This window comes from Delphinus delphis, chromosome 2 (genome assembly GCF_949987515.2).
Source record: "Delphinus delphis chromosome 2, mDelDel1.2, whole genome shotgun sequence".
NCBI lineage: Eukaryota > Metazoa > Chordata > Mammalia > Artiodactyla > Delphinidae > Delphinus > Delphinus delphis.
The window spans coordinates 81,298,454-81,320,069 of record NC_082684.1 but is presented as its reverse complement, the minus strand read 5'-3'; the positions used below and the strand labels follow the sequence as shown (position 1 = coordinate 81,320,069).

General features: G+C 38.4%; 1 protein-coding gene across 7 annotated transcripts in view; it reads left to right on the top strand.

Annotated features, from left to right (window-relative positions):
- Positions 1–21,616, top strand: part of MEIS2 (Meis homeobox 2) — a 200,552-nt gene that overhangs the window by 5,373 nt on the left and 173,563 nt on the right. For all 7 annotated transcript variants that reach the window (XM_060004968.1, XM_060004967.1, XM_060004964.1 and 4 more), the window contains 2 exons: positions 575–724; positions 10,389–10,503. In XM_060004968.1, the coding sequence (XP_059860951.1) occupies positions 575–724; positions 10,389–10,503 (265 nt within the window). The remainder of the gene's footprint in view (positions 1–574; positions 725–10,388; positions 10,504–21,616) is intronic.

The following is a 21,616-nucleotide window of genomic DNA, read 5'->3' as shown; positions in this document are numbered from 1 at the left end:
AGTAGCCGCCGCCCCCCTTTTCCCCAGGCGTTCAGGATTATTTTGAAATGCAGCAAACCATTTGTGTTACTGGACATTCAGCCTGCTTGCGTCTCTATTAGGCTCAGAGCGTGCATTAGGTGCTGGCAGAGGGAATCATCCTCGCTGGGTTGTCTTTACATTGCTCTGCAGCTCAATCACTTTCCCCTGGAAACATACAAAATTCCTAGCTTATTGAATCGCAAATGCTAATGTTGTTCCCAGTTCCAGCGTTCTAATGTTTTGATGTTATCATCAAATCGGATTTTCCCAGTCTGAACCCAGTTATTTCCAGTCCTGTTTCTGCTCCCTTCATTGTAACTTGTTGCTCAGGGAAGTCTCTGGAGAATAATATCTGCTGCAACAATTGCTCTATTGTTTCCTCGCCTTCAACTATTACACCCATTAATTAGAGTTAGTTTGGAAGACATAGCACTGTTGCTCTTTCCAAAGGTAACCTTGCAACCTGATATTTTTTCCCTTTAAAAATGAAACAAAACCATGACAACAACAACAACAATACAAGCTGAACCCTCCACCTTAACCCTCCTTCTAGGTCCACGAACTGTGTGATAACTTCTGCCACCGGTACATTAGCTGTTTGAAGGGGAAAATGCCCATAGACCTCGTCATTGATGAAAGAGATGGCAGCTCCAAGTCAGATCACGAAGAACTTTCAGGCTCCTCCACAAATCTCGCTGACCATGTAAGTCTGTGAGCCTTTGGCATTCTTTTAAGACCACTGGGCAAAGCATTTTTGAAAAATTTGTTGTAACCTCTAGCTCCACTGACTGAGTTTTCTTTTTAAATAATCTAGTCTCTCTGGGGGTCTTTTTCTCCCTTTCTCACTACTTCTGCCATACCTTTCATCTCCATTTCCCCTTTCTTGGACCCCCTCCTTATTTATGTTGAGAACCTAAAAAACCAGGGAGTCGATAGAGTGATTTGTGCTCTTAATGTGTAAAGTTTCCTGGATTTGGTGACTTGAGTGTCAGCAAATCGTCTGTTTGATATGGTGACCACTGCCTTTTCTGCTTTCTTAACTCTGTAATCATTGCAGCAGGGAGAAAGAGGCAAGAAAGCTGGCTGGACAGGATGGGGGAGAGAGAGGACTGAAGGAAAAGAGAATTGGGGAGCGAGGGCTGATTTCTCAGTCTCTTGCAGAGATGACAATTCTGAGAATTACTGGCAATCTTGCATTGCATTCGAAATAAAAGGAGTGAACACGTTATAGTTTTCTGAGCTTTTGTCGTATAGAAACTTACAGTCAGTATGTGGACTTATTGCCAAGTGCGTGAGGCATCTTCATAATAAAAGGCAGTAACCTTGATAAAACAAATATTAACAATGTATTATAGAAAGCCGAAGGGAATTCTGATTGAGTAACCATAGGTTAGTGGTTGAATTTTAACACAAACAGTTGGTGAATGAGGACGGAGAGTAGAGTAAGGAGGGACTGTGTGTGTCAGGCCAGGAACGGAGATTTCTTTCTATTCTCTCTGTTTTTAATCCTATTTTGGAACCGATCTAGTGAGTCTGATGCAAAAAAAAAAAAAAAGCATATGTAGTGAGACTGAAAATTTGAAAAAGAAGCAAAGAGAAGAAAGATTGCAGCTGGTAGGAAAGGCAGGAGTGGCGAGGTTAAAGAGTGGGTGTGAACAGCAGTTTATTTATAGGAACCCAAGCCTGGGGGTGGGGGAGGCGGTGTCTATAGATTATAGTCGATTGAACTCACAACCTAAATGATATAGGCTATAGTCTCCTAACTTGGTGCCTGAAATATTAATTTAACACTCCGTGGAGTTAAATGGGCATCGAGGCTTGAAGGCAGTTTGTATCACCACCATCACCCCCCAGTCCTGGGTGTTAAGAGGAAAGAGTTGAGATGACTTGAGAATAAGTTTCTCCCCCGCCTTCTCCAAAGGTTTTGAAAACGTACAGTCACAGATTTTGATTATTAGCCTTTGTGCTGTATGGAAAACCATACAGCCTAAGGACAAAAGTTAGAAAGAAAGAAAGGAAGGAGAAAAGAAAGAAAGAAAGAAGAAAAGAAAACCTCAGTCCTGAAGTCCAGTTCTGAGACAGAATAAATACTGTGACGTTGAAAGCTCCCATGCCTACCTTTCCTCTTGTCTTTTCCCGTCATGAAGCAGGAAACGTTGGGGAGCTCTTTTGTATATTGAGTGTGTTCTCTGAAATCAAATGGGTGCGACAAGCAGCTATGGAAAGTTTATTTGCTGATATGTGGCTATATGATGTGTGGTTGTGGTCTGCAAGGCATGACACTCTGTTCAAAGTATTTGTTGTTGTTGTCATTTACTTGTTTATTTTCATTGCTTCCTGTTTCTGTATTCATATGCATTTTGCACTGTTGGGGGGAATGGGAAGAAATCTAGTTACATGGTTTTGTAGGATGAGAAGTTCACAGTTGTCTGCAGCCAAAAGCTTTTCTTGTGCCATTTCTAGGGGTCTTGACTACTTGGTTTTCTAAAACAGTTTCTTGGCAATTGTTTTCTCAAGTGGATGTATGAACTAGAGCATGCTGATGTTTACTTGGAAGAGATAAGGTAAACTAGGCTGTCTATAGTATTGGCTGATAGACAATGCCAATTTATGGAACTATTGTAATATTAAATTACACTCAAGAAAGAAGTTGTACCTAGGAAGAGAGTGCTTTAATAATATAACAATCATCATCTTTGAATAAAAGAATCAACTGGAACATTTGTTGCTTCTCTTTGAAGCCCCCAATCAAGTATATATGACAACTGATTTATTCTGAACCCATGAGGTCTTGCCACCTCATTGGGCATCATAATTTAAAACCTTTTATTTCCTAGAGTCTGAACTATAACATTTTTACTTTAGCCCCCTGCTATTTGTTTTGAAAGGGAGCAATAATTTGTTCCACCAGCAAACCGAGTGGGAAAGGGCGAAGTTTGCCATGGACTTGAATTTTTTGCAGGAGGTGAGAGGAAATCTTGGAGAGTTTTTACATTTTTGATATTTCTGTGCCATAGGTATATGGAATGTATTCATTCCCAAGCCTTGCCCCTACAAAGTGAATCCTCTTATGTTTCAGCCTCTCCTGCAAGCTTGCCCTCCTCCTTCAACCCCCCAGCCACAAAAAAAGTGAAAATACCTCAGACCCACTACCTGAAAAGTGGTAGAGTGGGACATTTTCAGCATGTAAATGTATATCCAATTTGAATCTCCAGGTTTACTTTTTCATTTGCTTTGATATGCATATTTAATACATGGCCCCAGGCTGGATCTCATTTGGTGCACGCTAGTGCAGGGGTGATGATGAGCCACTTCAGAAGGACCAAGACAGCGTGTTGTTTTCTCTGTTTTATCTGTTGGCCCACTATTCTGATCTACTGGCTTCCTCGTGGTTTTATTTGCACATGAAATGCTGAGAGCATTTCAATTTATTGGCTATGAATAATGACAGCTAAAAAAGAAGTGTAGTTTAATTTGTTGTGTGCCAAGGTTTCTCTTCTGGAGGTGACAGTTTCTGACAGCTGTTTGACACCCCCAAAACACATACACCTCTATCCTTATTAAGTGATATCAAGCTACTTTGTGTGAGAGAGTGTGTGTGTGTGTGTGTGTGTGTGTGTGTGTGTGTGTGTGTGTGTGTTTAAGGAAGGAGCGGGCAGGGAGAGAGAGAGTGAAAGAGAGAAAAGAAAGAACAAGTGTGTGATTCTGCGTAGTGGAAAGCAGAGAGAGAAGCGTCAGGAGCAAACTATTAGGTACCAAAAGAGCTTTTGATTTTTTTGTTAAAATTTTTTAAAATAGAAATATGTAAAAGTAATTGATATAAATATCTTGAAAGCAAGTATTTTTGACTGACTTTTAAGAATGAGTTTTACATACTATTGCTTATTAAATGAGGCTGTTGTCTTGCTGATTTCACATTCCATAATTTTATATAAATAATCTGATGTAACATAGATGCATTAAAAGAAGACAGCGCTAATGTCTTACCTTCCATACGTTAAATTCAGTGAAGATACTGAATTTGTTCATTTCTTATTGACACCTACATGATGGGCATACTGATAAAAGGACGTTTGGAATTAAATAGAAAATAAAATTTGCAACACTGGCTACTATTTTGTCATGTTTAGTAGATTCATAGTGAATGCTTGCTAATATTTTTAATATTATAAAGTCTTTTATACCCTTAGTATAACATAAGAGTAATTTTTATAGGTAGGAAACATCTATTACAGTATTCTTTGGGATATTAGGGAGAAAAAATATGATGGTGAAAGGAAGTAGAACTCTATTTTCCAGCTGCAGTTCATGTTAAGTTTCCCAGACGTTCAAATTTATTATGTTTAAAATAAACATGTCAAGTAACCAATTCTTGAAAAAAAGTTTCAACTTGAAAACTGTTGTGGCATGATCATGCTTTTCCTAGTCTGTACTATTTCTGAATAATAGGTGATATCCACATTTTCTACTTTACGTAATTTTAGATCGGGTCTTTAGCTCTAGTGCAGACAAATGATGTATTTTATTTGTCTGCACTGTAATATCTTTATACATATAAAGATATTACATATCTTTAGATCATGTTTAGATAAATGAACTGTATTTGTTTTTCAAATACGTTCTCTGACCTAAGCTCCATTCACCTGAAGTGCATACGGTAATATTGTTATTCCTAATTAATGTACATAAGGAACTACATTTTATTTATTTATTTATTTTGGATGAATTAAGTATAGGGAAGAAAATACAATTGTATCTACTAACAGTTAATGGCAGGTGCCTGAAAATTGAGTGGCTCTGATAACCTGACTAATAAAAGAAAAATTATTTTAATTTCTACGTTGAAAGCTGTATTTTAAATGAAAATATTCTCTTGTTTTCTTTTGCATCTCTGAATATGTCAAATTTATGTGTCTGTACAGTTTTAAAAAATGGGTTAAGTCAAAGGGAAGAATCCCTAGAACCTTGCTTCTGACAAAATTCAGGCAAGTGTCTGAAAAATCAGCCGGGAGTGGGCAGTGAGGAGACAGATAGGTTTAAGTGATTGGTCTATAGAATACCAAGGGGTAATATTGGGATTTGACTAACATTAATAATATGAATGATTTATTTTATCAGATAGTTTCTTACGTTCTGGTGTAAGATCAGATCTCCCGGTGTGTTATCCAAGGTCTCGGGGGACCTGTTCCGGGAAAGTTCTACCTCTGAGTTCTGTCTACCAACTCAAGGAGACCTGGTTGGGGGCATGGGCTTTCTGTCGCTGTTGTGTAGTTTCTGGTGGTTGATGGCTTTTCTGTCAATTTCCCATCAAGAATAATTGTGTTATTGAAATCATGTAGGTTGTGCAGTTGGAGTCTGCTTTCAGAGAAACTGTGATGAGATGAAATTAAACAAAGGTGCAGTTGACAACCACAGACATTCACTATCAGATTAAAACTTTGATATATTAAAAATTCATTTTCCCATTTTTTTTCAGGCTAAACGTCCTATACAGTATCCCAACACAATTCAAAATTATAGGAGACATTTTATAACGTGATAACACACCAACAATAAATTTCTGTCTCCTCTAAAAGTTGCTCCATTAGATGGAGGAGGAATCATTTGCAAAGAGTACCTGCCACTTCCGTGAGAGTTGCCCACATATTAATTCCCAAAGCCTAATAGAGGGTGGAAGCGGGGAGATGAGGGAAAGACCCCGGCTCTATTTACATTTTTAAAGAGTGAGTCCGTGTTCTGAAAGCACACACAGTTCTGAGTTCTTATGTCAACTTTAGAATAACAAAGTTGAAATTCCACCATTTTTTTCAAACTGTACAACTAACGTTTTTAACTTTTATAGGCTTGACTACCTCATGATAGGAGTGTTCCTCTTCTTTTTAAAAATAATTTTTGCACAATGTTAATTAGGAGTAAAACATCTTAAAGTCATAGGAAACCTGTAAGTTACATGAATTATGTGTACTGATACAAGCATATCGTGCCTTTATTGTGTGACTATCTCGAGTCAAACTAGTTTTGCATGCTCCGTTTGCTGATTAAAGTATGTTTATATGTGTTTATTCTTACTTTCTACCTACAAGTACATATTCTGAATTACTTTACAGTATTTTCCAAGTTCGTAGGTTTTTTCTGGCTTGGTGTTATGTATCGTGTTTTAGTTGTGTAGGTTCCAGAAAATCAAATGCTTTAAGTATTTTTTAATAATAGAAATAAGAAGTGGATGTGACCTTAGGGATTATTTTGTCTGACTTCTTAATTTTAAAGAGAGAAAGGAAACAAGTCCCAGGGAAATGAAGTTCATCACCTGAGGTCACATGACAGTTGGAGGTGGCACCCTTGAGTCTTAATTCCAATTTAAGGCTCTTTCTCCTATACCATATCCATTGCATCATCTTTTCATTTGGGGTCTAAGACGAGTTTCAGATTATTTTAGGTAAACTTGTGTGTAGTATAGCTTCTTTTTTTACTCCTAGAAGCTTAATACATTTTACTTTCCCATTCGGTTTTGTATTTATTTAGAAATGCTTACACATTTTACTCCACTGTCTTTTTGTAGTGGAAGAACCATGAGCTGTGTGGAATCATTTCAACTATCCCGCCAATTCAATGGGACTTGTTAAGTATTGTCCTATAGGCAGCCCCCCCCCCCCGCCCCGAGAAATACCATAATGGTGTAAAACGTTATAATTTCCACCATATCTGCAACCTCAACAAAAGAGGCACAGGGAGGATTTGCTTTCTATGCCCAGAGACACCTATCCTCTCTATGCTCTTTCCTAGATTTAGCAAAATTCAATGATGGTGCTAAATCAATTTTTTTTTAACTTTCAAGGGAGAAAACACTGGCAGAATTGTGTTTTCTAGGGAAAGCTGTGTGTAAATGAGAAACAGAGGAGAGCAGCAGAGTGATCTCCTGTGGCCCCGCTACTACAAGCTCTCCCCATCTTGTCTCCTGCTTTTATATTAATTACAACTTGCATTATCAGCTGTGAGTCTGTAACCCAGCAAATAGAAAATACTGCCCCTGGAGACCTAGCTTCTTGTATCTATTTTCCATCTTCTTCTATTGTGCTCCACTCAGTATTCACTGCTTTCCTCCTGCTAACACCGCTCTTTAACGCAATTACATAAGAGCAAGGACAGTACCATATTTGACTCCTAATTATTAAAGCCTCTGGGAATAGAAGCATGTTTCCTTCTTGCCCTCGGATGTCTTCATGATACTTTTGGCTGAAGAACAGGACATATATTGTGGAATGCATCTACCTGACTACTCACCCACACACGTGCCCACAGAAAGCATTTCTCTTTATTTTTCTACGTACGTCATGTGTTTTACATGCTTTCATATGCCACTTTGGTTTCAAGATTCACTAAACTTCTGCATATAATTTGGCAGAAAGCCAGGCAGTTATTCTTGAAAGATGTAAACTTGGAAACTATCTAGGGAGGGAGAAGAAGAAAGGAGTTGTGATACAAACAAATATTTCAGTCTGAGAACAAACCAGTGTTGTGGGTAAAGGACTATATTGTATCTATCCATGTTGCTTCTAAAGTTTTTTTATGGAGGAGGTAGCAGTTTTTTATTGGCCAGATTATCAATATGTGTCTTTGATCAAGTCACCAGGGTGTAGCTGAATACAGAAAACTTTGGGGTAATTCTTCAACTTGAAACCTCAAAGGCATTCAGCTGTTTTTCCTACTTTCAAGTTAGATGAATATCCTGGTACTAGCTTGTGTCAGTCTCTCAACCTAGATCATAAACCTTGAGACACTCTATGGAAATAAACATCTTGTGACACTTTTGTAGGACAGCATCTTTGAGGATATGAGGGAGATAAGGCGGAAGAGACGGGGGCATGGTGGGTTAGATAGTGAACTTGAGCAAATTTCAGGACTGGGCTGAAAACCCAAGACCCAACTCGTTTGGAGGAACCGGCTGCTCTAGAAGTAATATTTGCTTACGTGGCCTATTTCTCACCCCTTTGGTTTAGAGACCACCTCCTCCAGAAAACCAGGGAAGGAAATCAACTGAATTATAAACTAGTGAGGCCTGACTTTAAAACTCAGTACAGGTTTGACTGATGGGGACAGACCAGTGCTTTCCATTGCAGGAAGTCCTTCTGAGTGATCCCTTAAAATCATTCTAGCACCCAAACAGAAAAACTCGCTGGACCTTCATGTGAACGATTATATAATAGCTATTAGATGACATTTGCCTTAAAACATAGTTGAGGTGTTAGTGGTTAATTAGTGTAATTTTCATGAGGGGTAAGGAGCTTTTATAGCAGCCAGCTTAATAAAAAGCCTGCAGTGCATAAAATTTACATCACTTGCTGTGTGCACTGAAAAGTTTAGCTTAGGTGACTGTGTTGCCTTTTCTAAAAGAAGGTTCTAGCCAGTGTTGTTGCAGGACTAAACTCACACCATGCTATTCTTTGTTTGTTTGTTTCTTCCTTCATTCCTTCCTTCCTTTCTTTCTTTCCTTCTTTCTTTCTTTCTTTCCTTCTTTCTTTCTTTCTTTCTTTCCTTCTAGCTCTTTATCTGATTACCATCGGCAAACAGCTGACGCGAAGAGGTTGCAAATCTTGAAGAGTCCCGGTATTCTGTTTGCTTTTAGCTTGAAACTATTGGAGGGGTTTCTAATTTAGATAAAAAGAGACATCACAGGCACAACTTTGTCTTCGTACAGGCAGCAGAGAATCTTGGTTTTCATTTTATTCTGCTCGACTTTGTTCCCTAATCTACTTTCGAAAACGTATCTTTACTTTAGAGATCTATACCTGTGCCATATTCACAGTCACAAAATTTCTGCTTAAGGTTTTGCCTCTGAATCAATGGTTTGCATGATAGCAGTGTAGCAGCATTATTTGATAGAGGTGTCATTAATCTCTAGAGCTTTGGGTCATTTCACCATCTATCAAAAATGCTAAATATTAATTTACAGTGGTTTGAAGCAGGTCTGTAGAGGCAAACATGTTTTTTGTTGTTCCTCTTCCAAATGAGACTCGCTCCCTATTTTGTCTCACCATGGTTTCTTGATTTCATTTTGGTGAAGTTTTATGTTCTATTTGTACATTATAGGGTTGAGGTTGAGAAAAATGATAGACTGATTTTTTTCTGGATAAACTATATATGATGACAACACGGCAAGGTTGTTTTCAGATGGTCAAGATGTTAACATGTTGCCTACAGGCATGTGAGTCTGAGTCCTTAGTCACCAATTCTTGTAAGGAGAAATAGTGTACTTTGAGAGATTGATGGGGCTTTTTAGATTATTTTGCCCCCAAAGTATTGCCCCGCACCCCAGAACAAATTTGCTTGCTAGTAGCTCTGTGTGCTTAGTTAAAGTCATTGCATACAGGTGACAAGTGTACAGCTCTGTCCTTAAGGCTGGTCTGTTTCATGTGCTTTTCCTACTCTCCATTTCTGCCAGAGGAAATTCCATCTCTTGCCTGCCTTCATGTGGTGCTGATAAAGTCCTTCCTGTACATTAGAATTCCTGTTTTCCTTTAAGCAACAGCAGGGTATTGGGAATGATCAGGAAAGGGGAGGAGGAACAGGAGAAGAATACACTCAGCAAAGTAGCGTGAGCTATAACTCCTGGCTTACCTTACGTGTCCCTTAAAACAAGCAGTTCTTCCAGGAAAAAGCACTGCTCTGTGACTTTAAGCCTTCCATGCAGCTCAAAAGGAAGTCCTTTCCATCTTATTAGATGGGTTACAGTTCATAGTTGTTTCATTTTCTGATTGTTGTTTGTGCAAATTAAAGCAGAAGGTATTGATTCAGTGATTAATATTATTGTCTCTGTTGGTTGTATAATAAGTTGACGATAATTTTGAGAGTCAGTAGGGCAGTGTATTTGATGTGAAGGGCTGTCCCATACATTCTACAGTCTGTGAATTTTTTAAGGGAGTCATAGAGTTTTGTAGATGTTAATGTTCTGAAGTATTTGGTATCCAAGAGCACTGGGACCTATTTCTTGGAAGAGTGTGCCCTAATTAAGATAGCAGGCTTTTAGAGTTTTAAGGAGGTTTTCTTTTCCTAACTTTAAAAATTCACTTTATTGAGGTATAATTTGTATCATAAAATGCATCTGGTGTATAAGCGTCTATTTCAGTTGGTTGTAGCAAATGTGTACACTGATGTAACCATCACTTCATCATGATTTTAGAGCATCTTTTCTTTCTTTTGGTACCTATTGCTGAAAAGACAACATACTGTGACATGGCATCTATATGTGCCTAATTCCCCAAATACTAATATGTACGTATTTTTTGTCTCTCTCTGCACCTTTCCTCTTGATTCCTCATTTATGGCTGAAATGGTAACTGCGGGAAAATTCCTTGGCCTCCTGACATCAGAATCCTGCATCTTGGCGAGACCACGATGATGCAACTTCCACCCACTCAGCAGGCACCCCAGGGCCCTCCAGTGGGGGCCATGCATCCCAGAGTGGAGACAACAGCAGTGAACAAGGTAAAAGGTCAAGCATTCTCCCTGTGCAAAGTGGGCATGACTAAAATAACTTCAGTATTTTATGATATTGGTACATCTGCCTCCCTGTAAACAGGAGAGTGGCAGGTTAGGGAGTGTCATCAGCTGCTATTTAGGGAGACAGTATTTCCTTAACTTACATTACTTACAAAAAAAAAAAGGCCAAAGTGAGATGTCTAATCTTTAAGCAGGCATTACAATAACAATCGATTAGTTCTGCCAATTCTTTTACAAATTTGGTTATCTGCACTTTACTCCTGTGTGTAAGTAAATAGAATGACAGACCTACTTTGCTGCTATGATGCAGTAGTTGGAATTATACTATAAATGGGATATTTTATTCGTAACATCAACTATGAGGGTTTTCTATAATCAGGCAATGTTGCCTCTAAAGCACACATGATGCAAAAATCTGTTCTTTTTAGCCCCAAAGTACTGTGTGAATTTTATATGGAATCGTGTTTTGGGAAGGTGGATTTTGAAATTCTTAGATTATTTGTTCCCATTTCCATTCAGCTGACGTGGTGACTTTTGTCAACAAATCCTAAAAATTAGAATAATCAGAAGGCAAGGGGGACGTCAACTACAGGTGACAAGGAAGCCTAGAGTAATTTAGAATAAATTTGACCATTGAGGACTCACCTATCACACAGAGAGCAATTATATATTGGTAGGGATGACTCTTCTGTGGCTAAAATAATAATTTAAAAGAAGATGCATTATTGAATGTGGGCCAGGAAAGTGTATAGATTTTACTTTTTAATATTTTACATTAGATGGTGTCTGATCTCCTAGGTCTATTTCATCTCTATTATGACTGTGTTTATGGCCACAATATTCAAGCATTAGACAGTCTTCCAAGTGGAGGACAGTTTTAACAGCTTGAGCTGTAGTCATATATGCCATTTAGAAAAGGGTGGTTGATGTAGGGCGAGGGCCTTTACTACTCCAAGTTCCTGGCCATGGATTTTGGATTCCTAGTATTCTAGAAGAGTCTAGAAAAGTGTCCCTTCTAGGATGCCATTAACTTATGAATGGGTCCAACTTAGAATCTAGGTTTAACAAGTTGCAGCTAACACAGAAATGAATACTGTCAGATGGTAAATTGTGGAAGAACTTGTGAACTGTATCTGTTTAGGCTTTCTATACCGTTTTTATTAGACCACTTAGACAGTATGTAAGAAAACTAAACTATAAGGCATTCTGAAGATGAAACGTATATACATTCAGTAGATCTGCAACGCAGTGGCTTCACTGTGTTTCCATGTCATGGAGAAGGACTTCTTGGTGTGGTTAAATCTGAAAAGCTTTCTAAGACTCCGCCCTTCCCCTCCACCCCAAATTACTGTGCCACAAAGGAGGGAATGTATTTATTAATAAAAGCAAATTACCCTAAACATGGTACGAGAGAGGGGGAAAGGAGAAGCAGACTTAATGGTCTAATGAGGCTATCTTCCAAAGACTGTTGTGTGTGAGGCTCGCTTTGACCTTTCACTTTGCTCAGGAGCCTGGCGCTTCATTTTTCACATTCTTGCAATTACGTTAACGCTTCAAGCATTTCTGACTCAAAGTCAGCTAGCAACACCAGGCATAACTCGACACTGTGAGTTTTTCTCCTCTCTGTAGATTCATTAACAGGTCACCAAGGTCCCAACTGAAATTTAAAACTGACTGGTTCAGTTGGCTTGGTTGAGTTATGGCCAGCAAGGTAGCAGGAGAGGACCAGAGAGAAGGGAAGGCAGAGAAGGACGACCCTGAGGTTTGGGGCACAGGACGGCTGCGGCCACGGCCAGGGCATAGAGTTTTATCATTTTGGTTAGTTTTGCTGGCTTATTATTTTTGCTTTTGTTTTTGGTCGGGAAAGAGAAAAACTCTGAGACCAATACACTGGGTAAAAACCATAACACACAAACCTCTGTGTTGTGGGTAGCTGCACCCACTGATGCCATGTTGAAGGATTTGATCTCTGTAGGATTTTGTTCCTTTAATCATATCTCCGTGGGATTAAAGAATGGACATGGTAGCTTATGTATTTTGAGTACGAGGAAGTCAGTCATTTTACTGTATTAAAGTGTGAGGGACAAAAAAAGTTATGATCCCTAGAAAATGAAGACTCTCTTGGCATGGAGAATTTCCTACCTGGCTGACCACATCAGTGACTCCAAAACACATGTTGAAGGGTATTCTATATATGTTTTCAAGGTATTTTGTCCCACCAAATTGTCCAGAGTAGCTTTCTGTGGGAAAGATTAATTATCTGCTTCAGGGCAAAGTCAACAGAGATATTGACTGAAATCACATATGCTTATCCTAGGTTAAATCTTAGGGTCGATGTATAATGGAAAACCTACGAAGGAAATTTATGTTCTTCGTATTAAATATATTAAAGTGTTTCATTGGAAATCAAGCATTTTAGTTTAGAAAAGAGTTTTCTTGCTTATTCAGAATTTATTAGCACAACAGGCATATGGAAAACTGTAAAATGATTCAGTTTCAAAACAAATTATGATAAACAGAAAAAATAGGGATGAATTGTACTAAAGACAATGTTTTCATACACATTTTAAATTAAACTTTAATAGCCATATGCTGTAAAACAATATATGCATTTATGTTGCTTTATAATTTGGGGAATATTTCTACTAAAATGAGTCATACACATCTTTACTTTGGAACTTAAAAATATCTCATTAGTTTATGACTTGATAGGGAAAGAGCTACAGTTACACAGGTGAAAGGTCATCTTTTCCTTCTCCGTGTTTGTGCAGCAAACCAAAAGGAGGGGGAAAAATCAAATTTTAAAAATATTCTAAGAAACAAACTTGATAAAATGTGAAACCTGACCTTACTATCTTTTCCACACAGCACATGCCTAGCAGTAAACTACATAAATAGGAACCAGACTAATTCACTCTGATTTCTTTGGCTAAAAGCAGCTAAAGGAAGGGAGTTTATCTTGTTAGTCACATGAAAATGAAGAAAAAAGTCTGGTTTTTCAGGGATAAAATTAGGGTGCAGACTGGGACTCTGGGGAAGTAACTGGCCCTCTTTGTGTCTGGCTTCCCATCAGTAAAATTGGGCTTGATAATAAGGCTTGGGGTCCCTAATTCTGTACCTGATGAGTCAAAAGCTGCTTTGTATTTCGTTGTGGGTTTTGCCAGAGTAAAGACTAGGAAGCAGCCCCCTTGTTCACAGAGCACTTGGAGAGCCTTAGATGAAAGGCACAATATATGTACAAAGTATTATTATTATTGATGGGTTTGTGTAACTCCCATTAACGCTGATGGGAGTTACGCATGTGAATTGGCAAGAGAATAGACCTCTCAGTGTTTAGAGCACATGAAATTTACATTTTTTCCAGTGCTGTAATTGAGATGTTGACAAATTGGAGGATATTGATGAGCCTTTGTTTTAAGTATTTCGTGCCAAGTTTGTTTTATTTTTTCCCGGTTTGAACAATGGTGTGGGTTCAGCAGCAGTGAATAAAAAGGGTAGAGTAAAGATAACTTTGTATTTCAATATTTTGATGTGGCAGTATGAAATAAATTGTCTTAGGCAAATGGAATATGCTGTTTTAATCATTAGCTAGGCATGAAAGAAAAATTGATGTTGACATCTTTGCTGTAAAATTGTTGTAATGGGGCCTTCCTTACAATTCATTTTTGTAAAATTCATTTTGTACATTCTGCAGCAATTGAACAATCCCTGCACTGTGAATAGGCAGGATTCCCAGAAATACCGAGACAGTTGGCCCAGTAACTGCTGAGCTCACACTGCACACCACACGCACGTTAACCATACTGTTGCCAGACCCAGTTTAACCTAAATCCATTAGCATTCGAGCATCTATACGTCTCTCATCTTTCAGGACACAGGGCTGTACAAGCCAGCATAGTTCTCCTCAACTGTGCCACCTACCAAACTTCTCTGTTGATGTCTCTTTCTATCATCCAGGCAGTGAGACTAGAATTCCATAGCTAGATATTTATTTATTACACAGCTCTTCAGAAATCATGGTGTTGAAATCTAAAAATACCCACCGTAGATTTAGTGTGTTTATAGGTAAGCAAGAGTCTAAGATAGGATTACACTGTTGAGTTATTATATAATGCATGAAATAGTATCTTCTCCACCAAAATATTCCAGTTCTATATTTAAAGGAGGAGCGGGAAAAAACCTCAAACCCACTTACATGGGTCCTGAATATGTTCTACTGGGATTTCTTATTCAGTCTAGGAAAACTCTGTCAATGGAATGTTTTCATAGTGGCGGCAATCTCTTTAAAATAACCCTAAATACAATATGACAGATGCCATCTGGCATAATCTTTTGCTAGTTGCTTTTAACTTTTATTTTTCCTAGAACTAAGTTCATCCAAAACTGGTCACTTACTGCTATGATAAATATGGTGACATTTCTTTTCCTTCCTGTCCTCCTAATTGTATCAGAAGATTCACTGAGAATGTAACTGAGAATCGAACATTGCCACAGAAGAAGCTGTTGTATTATAGAATATTTATGTTGCATTTTCATTCTCTTTTGGCTCCCCAAATAAAGTAAAAAAGAATACTATCCTTTAATCATCAGCAAACATGCAAATAATTTCTGTTGATTTTCTTAGGACTTTTTAGAATAGCAACCGTTAGAAATAAAATTAAACTCTGCTAATAAATAAATGCTCTAGGAGCATGTAATGGTGCCCATAAATACTTAAAGCTTTCTATAATTGCTGTTAATTTTGAGTAATTTCTTCCTATATGTATCAATTTACTTGAAAAACCCGGAGTTGGGATTTCTAGATTTTTTTTTAACTTAGTCATGTAAAGGGATGTCTCCTGATGCCAGTTAGAGTTTAATTTAGAGTAGTAATTAAACTTGAATACTGCCTCATAAACAAAAGATAAACAATAAACCAGCCACGTTCCCTGCTGTTTCATAGCTTTCTTTCCCAGATGTTTTAGCCTGATAATTTTTACACAGTGAACTACCGAACATGGAGTTGTGGACAGAGGTTGAGAAAGAGTTTTCTTTTTTGTTTTTTTTGGTTTGGTAATCTTTTTTTTCCCTCCAAAAGTCAAAATGCAGAGGATTTTCCACTATTTAGATTTTTTAAAAATTCTGATAAATACTTAATGCAGATGTGCTTTAAGGATAACTCTAGTTCGTTTCCTTAGGTGTGTTCTCTTTTTTTCCTTTAAAATGAATCTTGCCATGAATGTCTTTTACACTTAGTAATGTAAAGAAGAACATATTTTCGCTTAAGTAAAATCTTGATAGCAAGTCAGAGAAAGGAAAGGTTGACAATGGAAAATTTTTTTCCCCCTTTTCCTCCACTTTTCATCCCTATTCATCCCCCGCCCCCCCCCATGACCAGTGTCACTTTGTGTCTGTACTCTTCCTTGGGCTACAAGGGTTCTCTGTCCAGTTCTGGACCAGTCCACTGTCAGCCATGATCTTTCTAATTGTCAGGTACTAGTCGGTGTTCAATGCAGAAGCCATGTTATTTTCACTGGGTGGGGTAATTACTGAAAGCTGAGAATAGCTGCACTAAAGACAGAGGGATACTTTCATGATCCCATTAGCATAAGAGTGGGTAAATTATTCATGCCAAGTGAGGATTCTATGGGGAAAAGTATAGTTAATGCACATAGTTTTTAAATGTATCCCTTTCTGCTCTGAGACTAAATTCTTGTTGGAATCTGTTCTCAGACATTTACGGGAAAGCTCTGGTGGCGTGTTAGATGCAGTTCATCTCTTTCTGTTTGCAGCACTCTCAATAGAGACCATCTGGCAAAGATCCAAAAGGTGATTAAACAAAATGATCAGCTCTTGTTGCTGTGTTACATGTCCAATACTCCGGATTAAAAAACATGACCCACGACAGTCAAGCTAACGTCATGCCGTTTCCCCTTCCCCCTCCCCTTTCCGTGTAAGAATTCAGATGGTCCACAAATGTGTGTGCCATCTTTGTGTCCTTATGGCCCATAATCATGAACAGGTTGTGCAAATGGCTCTTTCTGTAGCACTGTCTGTTCCAGCAGCATAGAAGCATTTCATATTAATTGGGTCAGTCTAATATTCATATTGACATGGGGAAAAATTACTAAAATTTATTCTTATAACAGACAATGAATATGTGTGCTTTCTGCCATGAGGGAAGTGAAATCTGACAACTGGCTTGTGCAACTGATTAATTTTTCTTGAAACTGGAGAAAATCAGAGCATGAGAAACTGTCATTCTCTGAAAACAGTGCACAACCCTTTGTAACTAAACAAAATGGATTGGGTGGGGGGCTTTCTGGGAGCTTGTGGAAATGAGCTCTGGTTTTAACGCCACAATCAGGGATGAATTTACAGTGCCATTCAGAGGCATCCTCCCTCCCCATAAACAAGCTGATAATCACAGGGAAGCTGACTTCCAATTAGCTTTTCCTTCCCTTACACGGATCAGGGTGTTTATATGTCCTCCTTAAGCTTTAATATGTCACTCCTGAGTTGGTACATCTCATGTCACGTTCAAAAGTTTGGAAATAAAATGTTTTATTATGAGGAAATCCTGCTGATAAGCAAGGTAATTTTCAACCAATCATTTCACGATTGAGTTAAGGTAAAAATGCCAAGATCTGTGACTAGCGGACAGATGTATCTTATCTTTGGGGGTTTGCACCAAATGCCAAGTAGAAATATAAATTGAACAAACCCCAGGCATTGTGAGGAAGTGATTGAAGAAATATTGAGATGAAATCTTGGAATGAACTCTGTATGTATTTTTATAACAATGCAGTGAATTGCTTACATGTCACGTTTGCATAAACCTGAACTCTGATTTTATTAAGGGGCAGTTTCATGTAGGTTAGTTAAGGCATTCAGAACATGAGACCATTACTAGGTTAATCAGAGATTATGCCTGACCGTTTAATATTGTGGAAATTGTGGATATTATAGGATGAATTTGAGTGCACATGTCCAGAAAAGATAAAGAATAAAGCAGAAAGAAAAAAATTCTTTAGAACCACTTTAAAACATCCTCAGACCTGTCAGCTCCCCTTTCTAAGGGAGGGTAAGGCAGTGGGTTAGAAATACAGCCAGGCACAGTACTCAGGGAGGGGAAGTGAGGATCCCCTGGAGTCAGTGCAGTGTGGCAGATGAAAGGGACTTGCATAGCCTTGGGGGTCTTAAGGCTATTATAGGGCAACTCATGCTCTGTTATCATGCTGATTTTTCAATTGATTTTCGGCTGAACAGTACTTGTTGAAGCCCTCCAGAGCATCAGACACAGCCTTATGGTGCTATACATTGTAATACACGTGTTCTATTTTTTCCCTTCATTGTCTTGTCTTTACTTCGGAAGAATAGTCTATAATGACGCCATGTTATTTTTCTCCCTTTTCTCTGTCTTTCTTATTTCTACCCTCAGAAAGTTCCTTGAAATTCTTATTGTTTTAAATTTAGGAACGGGGGTGGTGGGGTAGTGGGAGAATAACTTTTTCTTCATCTTCCTATTTGACATTTGCTTTTAATTTGGCCTTTAAAAATATTTTGATGTCACAGCAGACAATAATATAAACCATTTTTATCTACCAAATTTATCCCTCAGTAGTCGTGAGCTATTCACTCCCTTTCTAACGATCAGCAAGAAAACAACTATGGGATTTCACTGAAATCTGATTTCTCGTTAAAATGAAAGTAAACCATTTTACTATCCCTTCTATACAGCAATAAGGTCCCTTGGCTTGCTGGAAAGCCAGGTCTTGAAAAGGGAAATAATGGAGCGAGATCTAAAGGAAGTGTGTCCCTCTCCTTCTGTCTAGGGAATTCTTACTGAGGAAAATCTAATTCTAGTGTCATCTCCTCCAGGAAGCCTTCCTGATTTGCCCGGGGCATAAGCCAGTGTTCTCTTCTCTGCACCCCAGTGGCACCTTCTACCTCTATTTTAGCATCTTTCACATTTTGTATTGTAATTATTTGGTTCCTGGTCTGTCACCCTGCTTTTTCAAGGCAGAAATGATTACTTACTCAGCTGTCTAGCAGTAGTAGGTCCACTTCTGAATCAATAAGGAAAATCCACAGATTTCAGTTTTTTTAAGGTGGAAACAATTCGATCAAAACTTTGTGCTCATCAGCTCTATTTTTTAACATATTGATACATTTGAAAAAAATCCTATTACATCCTTAAGAGATAATAAAAATTATTTTCTTTTACTAAAATGTTATTGTATGCAACGCTGCCTTAAATAAGGCAATGGCTATCAGCTTAAACTTAGAATTATTTTGGTTACAGGTAGGGTCTTAAATTTTAGATTCTTATTTTAAATAGTATTTTTAAGACAATAGTTAAAATGGGATTTGTCTTATTTGTTCTTTAATGTTGTCGTAAATTATATACATATGGTCAGAATTTGGACATGGGATTTCTTTTCATAATGTTATCTATACAAAAGTAAGTGTATGGATATGTCTTGTAGCGTAATGTAATGTAATGTAACAAGGGAAATTGCTTAATGCGGCAAATAGTTTCCCCATGATGAACTCAGGGTCCACTTTGCTTGTACTTCTTGTTTAGGATGAGAAGCCATGGGTCTTCACATACAGGTAAAGAGTCTGGAAGTAATTCTTGAATTTTTAGGCTGCGCATGCTTTTGTTGATTTCCTACATATGCCTTCCAGTTTTTTTCATAGTTTGCTTTTGAGCAGGTTTAATTTACTTTTAGTGACGTAAGCAAGCCCTGTATCGAGCCCTTTTTCATCCGCTTGAGGTTCTGTCTAGAATCTCGGACTGTGAGTCAAGAGGCCTGTGTGCCTTAGGGTCAGGGTTGCACTGAAAAGGGCACAGACTTAGGAGGCAGAGAGACATGGGTTCAAATCCCAGTTTTACTCAACGTCTGCTAGATTCAGTTTCTCCATCTGCAAAGTGGGGAAAAACTACTTACCCTCAAGGTTGTCCTGGAGATTATATTATATTACGTGAGACCTCATGGGTTAAACACATAACATTGCCTGGAACCAGTAACTGTTAGTTCCTTTATTCCCCTGTCCTCCTGTCCTATACCGACTCTAATTAGCTCTGTGGCCTTGGATGAGTCTCTTAATCTCTTCAGACTTTTGCTCAGTTATGAAATAGGACTGAATTAGATGATCTTTTACATTCAAGCGCCAGGAATCTAATGTTTACATTCATGGGTCTTATTTTTTCTTTGTGCATTTTATCTTTTAACATAGAAGAAGGCTGCAAGTATTTTGGTTTTTGCTTTTTTGTTTTAAATCAGAGGTGTAGCATGAGCATTTTTGTTTCCTTCATTTTACAGGATAGTTATAATATGTAGTGAGATAATGTTCTTCATTTCTTGCTTTTGTTTACAAGGAAAGACTATTCTTCCTGGTTTGGTAAGAGAATAACTAGGCCTTAGAGTTGATTTTCTGAGGACGGCAGACTGTCACGATTCAGGTGCAGGACACTGAAGGTGGGGCATTAATATCAGAAGTGTGAGGTGTATTTTGTAAATACAGAGCAACTTCTCCATTATCCATTATCTAATCAATTAGAATCTCTCTCTCTGTTGGCATTTCTATATGTCACAAGTAGAATAATAAAGGATAATCATTACAGAGGCTGAGACCCTATCCTGAAATGGATTCCAAAAGTCTAAATAATTTTCAGGAGAATTATACAGTTAAGAATATTTTACTGTACTCTATTTTTAGACCAATAATTCATACCAGGTGAAGCTGTTACCCTTTTGTCAGTAGAAGTTTTGCTTCATCAAAACGCTCATTCCTTAACCCTCACCGCCAGCTAGAGATGTCACTGTGGCCTCAAAACCAAACATTCGGTTTTTTTTTAAGTTTGGAGATTTACAAAAGTAGGCTAGGAGTGTAAAATTTCATATTTCTTCTTCCAGCTAACATTTGTAACAAATGCCACCCGCTGAAATAAAACCTCCAAAATCTCTATGTACTAAATGTGAATGATGTAGAAAAGTTGATAAATCATGGATTATTGAAAGCTTGTGGAAGCTACCTTGTGGGTGTCCTTTTATGACACGTTGTCACACACCAGGGCTGATATGTACATATACCTGTCTGGAGGCGGAAAGCTCTCGATCTCTCAAGACCTCTTCTAAGTGTATGTTGCTTAAAATCAATACACAAAGATATTCATTGAACAAGGCACTCTGGGAATAAAACTATGAAAATTACAAGGGTCCCTGCTTTCAGTAACTTACCGTCTCCCGTGAGGTGGGGGGCAAGCATGCAAGTAAGTCTTAAGCAAAGCAGATATTCAGTTCTGGGGCATGGATGGAGGAAGGCCTGTTGACACAGAGGGCGTGGGGTATACGGAGGGAGGGGATTTGGAGGCACGAGGCTCTGAACACTCAGCCTTGCCCTGCCACTTATAAGCAACAATCTTTCTGAATGTTAGTTTCTTCACCTGTGAAATGGGAACAATAATTATCTCATAGGGTAACTGCTAGGATTAAATAAACACTAGTTTTTAAAAAGTCTAGCTTGGCGATTAACGTGGACCCCCCCCCACCCCAGTATTCTCTTCTTTTAACATTTATTGACCATGTCATTGAGGGGAATCACTATCCTAGATGCTAGAGATACATGGCTCATAAGATGTGGTGCCTCTCCTCTTTATACTCTTTAGTAAGTAACCAGAAATGTAAACGGATAACTGCGCAGGCTTCTAACATCGCATATAACTTACTGGTTGTAAGGTATTGCAGACGAGGGAGTGATTAATTCTGTCTGAAATCTCTGTGGAAGGCTCCACAAAACTGGGGAGGCTTTAAAAGACTTTGATGGCCCTCAGTGGGTGTTTCCAGGCCAGCAAGGTAGGGAGTGGACGGGAAACAGATGGAGGAGCCGGTGCAGAGGCCCCGAAGTGTGAGGCAACATGGCATGTTCAGGGCAACAACCAGATTGTTGCTGCTGTTTGTGAGAGAGGCTGCATGGGGAAGAGGGTGGCTGGAGAGGCAAGTAGGGGCTGTAAGTGAAGATCCTTGTTTACCAGGCTAAGAAGCTTATACTTAATCCTGTAGAGCACTGTTTACCAAACTTTTCTGGAGATAAGGAGCTCCTAAGGGGCTTG